Here is a 7,634-nt window from a genome sequence, read left to right as displayed (position 1 = left end):
TCTTAGAACCCAGAATGTCAGAGCTGAGAAAACCTTCAGAACATAGAATCTTAGAAGTAGGAGGGCCCTTAGAACATAGAAACATCAAAACTGGGGGAACTTTAAAGATCATATGGTCTAGCCCCTTATTTTTAATTGGAGGAAAGTAAACCAGAGATGAGAATGAAGTTGCCTGATATCCTGTAGCCAGTTAGTGGCACCCACATGACGAGAACCCAGTGTCCTGGTTCCCAGTCTGGTAAGGCCCTTGGCTACATTTTGAGAAGACAGTAGATTTTATAGAGGAGATCCAAATGGAGGAAAGCGGGATGGAGAGAGTAGGGAGAAGCAGGCTCCACTGATGTCCATGAACTTAGGTCCTGGGGGTCAGGGAGGAAGAATGGAGAGTGAGACCAGATGGGAGGATGAGAGGATGAGGAGGTGTGGAAACAAGGGCCTCAGGGGCCTAGGAGAAGCAGACTGAGGGTGTCTTATCTATGACAGGCAAGAGCTTGGAATAAGAGCTGAATCACCTTGAGGCTTTGAGCTCAGGGGTCCAAGGACAGCTTATCTGGCTTCCAAGAATGTAAACATGAGAACCTCCAGCTCCCCAAGGGTTGAGAGGAGCAAATGGGTCAGGGTAGGGCTAAATTGAGACTTTCAGGCTGGAGGAGACTCTAAGAGAGACAGCCTGAGCCCATGGTCACAGTCAGCCCTGGTGCCTTGGCCTAAGTGGGCACAAAGAGGGGAAACACCTTACTAGAAAGGGTGCCTCACTCCTGAAAGGAGAGAGGAGGAAGAGATGAGGGTACAAGGAGAGTTGTTATTCAGTCATTTTTCAATCATTTTTGATTCTTCATGACTCCATTTGGGGTTTCTTGGCAGAGATATTGAAGTAGTTTGCCATTTCCTTCTCCAGCTCATTCTACAGATGAGGAAACTGAGGCAAACAGGGTTAAGCGACTCACCCAGGGTCACACAGCTAGCGAGTTTCTGAGGCTAGATTTGAACTCAGGAAGATGAGTCCTCCTGACTCTAGGCCCTGCTCTATCCATTGCACTACCTAACTGCCCAGGGGGATAATTAGGGGTAGTCTAAAGACCCCGGGTAGCAGGCAGTTGATGATTGCTAATGCTTGTTTGGCTCCAAGGCCTGACATTCAGCCTCGTCCTTGAATCAGCCCTTCCCCTGACACAAAATGCTCCTTTCCCCTGACAAACTGCCAAGCCCAAGAGCTGACTTTGTGAACATGGGCACATCAGTTCAACTGTGGTGATTCACTAGGCCACTGATACCACTTCCCAGTTTGTCTGGGGAGCCAGGTTCTGAAATGGGGACTTCGTGGCCCAGAGCCAGTCTTGGCTCCAGGCCTCCACTGTCTCTTCCACTGGTGCCCAAGGGCCCCTGGGGCCTACCATCTTGGAAACATGCTGCCCCCAGTCTAGTTCACTTTTGTCCCTATAAGGCCCTGGGATCTTCAATCCCATGTCTTGAGGGAACAAAAATACATCACTATACCAACTGGCATTTAGAAGATAAGACACAGAGCCTAGTAAACTTGTCCAGTGCCGGAATCAGAGGGTCTTCTCCAACATCCTGCACACCCTGCAGAGGAGTCCCCTCGAAAGCATTCCCTGACCAAATGTCTTCCTGCCTCTGCTTAAGCTCCTGTCACCTCCAACCTCCGGTCCCAGTTCTACCATCACAGGAGCTTGCCCAGAGTAAGGGAGCCAGCTTAAAGCCCACCCTCTGCAAGAGGCCTTTCCCAGCCTCCTCTCCATGGCTAATGCAGTTCCCTCTGAGATAACCTTCCACCTGCTCTGTGTCGATCTTGTATGTTCCTTGTATGCACCTGGTTATTTACTTGTTGCCTTTCCCGTTAGAATGGAAACTCTCCGAGGGAAGGGACCAAATTCTTGCCTTTCTTTGTGCCTGGCATAGAGTAAGGAGACCAGTAACAGTAGCACCCATTTCCCCAGTCCTTTAAGCCTTACAAAGTGCTTTTCTCACACTCCCGTGAGGTAGAAGCCCTCCTGTTTTTCAGATGAGGAAATCGAGGCTCAGAGGTTTTCTCAGTCAAGAAGCATTGGGCTTAGGATTTGAACCCAGACTTCCTGACTCTGAAGCCAGCCGTCTTTTCACTCTTCTACATGGCTGGAAGATCTGCTTTCCAAGCCCCACTTTGTCTCTCTCTTCTCTGTCTCTGTTCGTCTTACCTGCATGTGAACGGTCTATTCCTGTGGAAGACCCACGTAGGAAAGTATCTTTTGGTTGCATAAAAACATCTAGTCCTACTGTGGTGTCAGGCCCATGGCTTACCATAAGGATAAGTTGCATTGATGGAACACTTTTAGGTTTATAATGGCCCTGTGAGTGAGGCTTCATCATTTCTAAATCTAGCACCAAAAGGGATTGTTGAGTCCAGAACCTTCATTTTTTTTAAATTTTTTTTAGGCAATTGGGGTTAAAGTGACTTGCCCAGGGTCACACAGCTAGTAAGTGTCAAGTGTTTGGTCTGAGGCCAGATTTGAACTCAGGTCCTCCTGACTTCAGGGCCAGTACTCTATCCACTGCGCCACCTAGCTGCCCCTAGAACCTTCATTTTTGAAAAGAAGAAACTGAGGCATACAGAGGTTAAGACTTGCCCAGGGTCGCACAGCTGACAAGTGAAAGAACTGAGACCTGTGATGCAAGTGATATGATCCCCATTTTACAGAAGAGGAAATTGAGGGCTCTGAGAGGTTGACATAGCTGGCAAGTGTGGGATTTGAACCCAGGTCTCTTTTCTGCAAGTCCAGCCCTCTATCTGTGTGTATGACGATGTCACTCCCTCTGCAGAGGCTGATGGGAGAATGAAGTGGGCACAGGCCCTAGGATAGTGACCCCAGTCCTAAGATGGAACACATCTGTGAAATGGAAAGAAAGATGAACCCTTGCCCTGCCATTCCCCGGGGCTCATCTAGATTTTTTTCTCTTTGGTTTTAGTTTACAGTTGCATGAATACGCAGACCCTACCTTGGTCTGAGTGGTTAAGAAGGAGCTCACCTGGCTGAGTTTCCAGAGGGTATGCTAACCTTCTGATAAGTATCCAGGAGCTTCTTCTTGAATTCTTCTAGGCCAGCGGGGTCTGAGGATGGAAAAAGCAGCAGGGTCAGCCTTGAGCATCTCCACAGCCCTATGCTGACCTCCTGCTAGGGTGGAGTGGGCTTGGAGGGCAATAGACAGATGTCTCATCTAACCAGCCTTTAGCATAAATGAGATTTGGGGCCCTGAACTCAAGGCTTCCCACTTCTCCCTGGTTTCAGTTCTTCCAGTATTTCCTCCAATGTTTCTGGGGGGTTCCAGAGGCTACATTAGACCCTAGAAACTTTCAGGTGGCTCCCTCTTGACTGGAGAGCAGAGATCTGGTATATGGATGCCCTCACAGGGCTGGGGACAGCATGAGGAAAGTGCTAAGGGCAATAGAGAACACGACTCTAAACCCAAAAGACTCATTTCCTGTCTGGCTCACTTACCGATAGGAGCTGGGTTAACAGGTCCAGGGGGTCGAGGAATGGATAGTGTACCCTGGGCCTGTGAAGGTTGAAAGGATACACATGGGTCAGAGGGAACTTGGTACTCTAGAAAGTATAGCAGCTCGGGAGTTAGTGGCTCTGATTGAACTACCTGGATGGCCCTGGGCAAATCATTTAACCTCTGTGGTCTTCAATTTCTTCATTTGTCAAATGAAGAATGACCTCTGAGGTCCCTTCTAGTTTTAAGGTCTAGGTCCCCCGGAACTCAAGTGCCAACCTCCTAACCAAGGGCCTGGATCTGCTTGGGTCTGTCTCTTCAACTCAAAGACAAGAGACTAAGAGGGGCTGTGCTCCGAGTTCAGCCAGGACATAGGAACCTGGAGATGAGCACAGAGGAAGTTCAGATATGTTGAGAGTCATACAAATGTGCAAATCACGGAGAATTCACATCTAGAAAGGCAATCACAGACTTGTGTACACACAATCATACAGATAACACACACACACACACACACACACACACGCATGCACAGCAACAGCCCCATTCAAACCCCAATCCTATCCCCAACCAAAAATAATAAAAATATATAAGAATAGAACAAGAACTAAGAATAGACTACACAAGAAGAAGGACCATAAGAATCGTCAGTCATTGATTTAATGCATTTAATAGGGGAAGTGAACCTGTGATTTCATTGGTAGAAGGAACTCCCTAGTGAAGAACCTCTCTCTACGAATGCAGATCACTACCTCTTCTACCATTTGTTTACTTAGAAAGTTGCCTGGGGCGTTGTAAGGTTAAATGACTTGGCTGGGGTCATCCAATCTAATAACCATCCCCAAGTTAACCCCAAGCCCTCTCTCAACTCAATCCCCAACTCAACCTCATGACCGTACCCAACTTAACCCCAGCCCCAACTCCATCCCTCTTTCAACTCAATCCCCTACCCAATCTCATGACCATCATGAACTTAACCCCCAACCCCAGCTTCATTTTCTCTCACCTTAATCTAACCCAATCCCCTCATCCTCTTGACCATCTTCAACTTCAACCCCAACCTCAACCTTCTCTTCCTCCTTGTCCTCCTCACACCTACGCCCAGTTCCAAACTTCTCCTTCACTCTGACCCTAACACCCTCATGATCCCCCTTCTCCAGTTCCAGCCGCCTCCCCAGACCTAGCCTTCACCTTGGTCCTGATGCAGGTTTCCAGGGTGGACTTGTTGATGTCCAGCTGCCCCTTGACCAAGATCAGCTCCTTCTTCTTCTCCTCTAACTCCTTGGCCAAGGCCTCCTTCTCCTTCTGCAGTGTGGCCTTCTCTTCCAAGGCCAGCCGGGACTGTTTGATACAGTCTTCGTGGATCTTCTGCACCCTTTCCTGGGTCTCCTTGGTGACCTTCTCCTTCTCCACCCTGCAGGCCGCCAAGTTCTTCTCACTGGTCTCCTTCTGACGCTTCAGGTCGGTGTTTTCTCTTACCACCTGCTCTGTGCTTATCTTCAGTTCTCGGGCCAGGTTCTCGGACTTCTCCAATATTACCCTGGGAAGTTCCCTGCAGCGGTGTATCGTCTTCTCAACCTCCGTGTTGAGGTAAATAAAGGGTATGCTGTCCAAGGACTTGTACAGGAGGGATTCCCGCCACACCTGCTCCAGCTTGGAGATGAGCTTCTCTTTGTCCAGTCCAACACACAGGTCTCGGACCCGCTGGAGCTCGCTGACTACCAGCTGGTACTCACCAAAGTTACGTATCTTTTCCTCATTGCAGGCTTTGATCTGGGCCTCAACCGCTGCCTTGGCTGCTATCAGGACCTCCTTGTCCTTGTTACAGGTCATCTTCAGGGCCTCCTGCTGCACCTGGGCTGCCTTGGCCTTCTCTTCAAGGGTCTGGACCTGGGCTGTGAGGGCAGAGGGTGGAAGCAATGGATAGACTCTGAAAGACAGTCCCTTGGACTTCCCCTGTCATAGGGTTTCTTCATGTGAGATCCAGGAACTTGGTTTTTAAATTATTATTATTTTATAAAATATAATGATGATTTAATTTCAGTAGAATTGGTTTCCTTTTTCATTCTCTTATTTTATGCATGTAAGAACATTATTCTGAGAAGAGATTTTACTAGACCACCGGAGGATTCCATGGAACAAAAAGAGGTTTAACATCTTTGCCCCATCTTGAGGCTGGTGATCTCCCCCAGGGACCAAAGTGAGATCTTTCAGAGCTGGGTAAGTGAAATGGGAGACAGACAGAACAGCAAATGGGATGTGGGGGACAGTCACCTACAGACCACAGATGATAAACTTGGAGTTGGAAGGGGCTTACAGACCATCTAGTCCAACTCTCTGCTTTTAGAGATGAGGAAACCGAGGCCCAAAGAAATTAAATGACTTGCCCAAGGTCACTAGGTATCAGAGTTGGGACTGAACTCAGTTCCTCTGGCTCTAAAATCGGTACTCATTCACTCTAGCACATTCCCTCCTTTGTACTGATACAGCCTCTTAAGACTGGTCACATCTTAGGAGGAATGGAGTGGGGGAAGGGGGTATTAATGTCCTACCCATCCAAAGCATGTAGATGGATGGACATGTAGAGAAGGGTCACTTTGGGTGATCCCACCATTTACTTTCTCCAAAAAGCTGGTGAAAAGGGTCCAGGAACTGTTATATCAGAAATGGGATTGAAAAGAGATGGCAAGAAGGAGAAGCAGGAGGAGATGAGTTAGAAATAGATGGGTGGGAAAAGAGAAGTCTCCAGAAGGCCTTCTTGGGGCTGATGACTCCTGACCCCTGGCCCCTGACCCCCGACCCCTGCTCTCATGAAGCATCTAGTCCAATGTGTAGCTGAAGCCTCAATCTCCTGTCTCCTCCCTTCCCCTCCCCTCCTTTTCCCTCCTCTTCTCTCCTGGCCTCTTCTTCTCTCCCATTCTCCCTTGTCAATCCCATTAACTCCCAACACGTCAATCACCCCTCTCTATGTTGGTGACTCCCACAGCCCTATTTCTAGCACCAACCTCTGGCCTGATATCCTGCCTCTGACTGTCAGCTGGTCACTCTCCAGCTCCTCAGGCTCACCAAGGCTCTGGCAAATGGTCATCCAGGTCCCGATAAAGACCTTCGATGAAGGAAGAACTCACCTTCCCCATCGCATTGTGGTAGAGTTGTGATCGCTAAGAAACAGGGAATCTCAGAGCTGACCCTGACCTGAGAAAGGTTCCCCTTTACAGTCTCTTGGTTCCCACAGGACTAATGCTCCTCCATCTCTGACCATTTAAATTTGGAAGGGATCTTTGAGACTGAGTCCACCAAGTCATTTTGCAGATAAGGAAACTGAGGCAGAGCCAGGAGAAGGGACTCTATCAGAGCCGGAATTTGAACCCTGACCTCCTCCTTCTTCCACCTAGGGTGGGACTGTGGGGCTATGACCCAGTATGACAACATTATGATATCGTGGATAGATTTATTCCCTGTGCGTGGCAGGAGTTACTTCCTGTCCTCTCAGCCTCTGCTGTCCCTAGCCTCGGGTGAAAAAGTCCTAGTCACGGCTTTATCCCACCCTCTAATGAGGGTATCCCCCAAAGATTTGTCTTGGATCCTCTGTCACTAGCAGTGACTTTGAGCAAGTCAGTCACCCTCTCGATGCCTCAGTTTACTTATCTATAACATATAGGGGCTGGACTAGATGGCTTCTAAGGTCTCTCCTTCGATGACCTCATCCCCCCAGAGCTTCACTTATCCCCTTTATGCACATCTGTATCTACAACTCTGATCTCCCGTGCCCAATCTCTGATTTGGTCTTTCAAATTCACCATATCCCAATACTGCCCCTGTCCCCCCCTCCCCTCCCTCCCCCCACCCCCCCACCCCCGGCCGCCCCCCCCCCGCCCCTCCTCCCCGCCCCCTCTCCCCTCCTCCCATCCCCCCTCCCCTCTCCTATCCCTGTTCCCTCCTCCAACCTGTGTAGTTCTTCGAGACTTCTGCAAGCTTGTGTCGACAGAGTTCTTCACTCTTCAAGATGGCAATCACGTATCTCATGTTGTTCTGGTTCTGAATCTGGGAAAAGGCAAGTACCGGGCTTAGATCAGGGTGGGCATTCAGAGGCATTCAGTCTCCCCCAAACCCCACAAATACAACCAAAACTGGGCATGGAG

The 7,634-nt window shown here is 49.1% G+C and overlaps 1 protein-coding gene across 1 annotated transcript in view; it reads right to left on the bottom strand.

Moving 5' to 3' along the window:
* The window catches only part of PLVAP (plasmalemma vesicle associated protein), a 16,959-nt gene that overhangs the window by 3,635 nt on the left and 5,690 nt on the right, over window positions 1-7,634 (bottom strand). The window contains exons 2-5 of the mRNA XM_027845436.1: window positions 7,440-7,536; window positions 4,684-5,387; window positions 3,495-3,552; window positions 3,025-3,106 (exon numbers count right to left, since the gene is read on the bottom strand). Of these exons, the coding sequence (XP_027701237.1) occupies window positions 3,025-3,106; window positions 3,495-3,552; window positions 4,684-5,387; window positions 7,440-7,536 (941 nt within the window). The remainder of the gene's footprint in view (window positions 1-3,024; window positions 3,107-3,494; window positions 3,553-4,683; window positions 5,388-7,439; window positions 7,537-7,634) is intronic.

The sequence above is a fragment of the Vombatus ursinus genome, unplaced genomic scaffold (assembly GCF_900497805.2).
Source record: "Vombatus ursinus unplaced genomic scaffold, bare-nosed wombat genome assembly UNPS02014961.1, whole genome shotgun sequence".
Taxonomy (NCBI): Eukaryota; Metazoa; Chordata; class Mammalia; order Diprotodontia; family Vombatidae; genus Vombatus; species Vombatus ursinus.
Note: the sequence above shows the minus strand (reverse complement) of the source record. Positions and strands in the feature narration are given on the sequence as shown.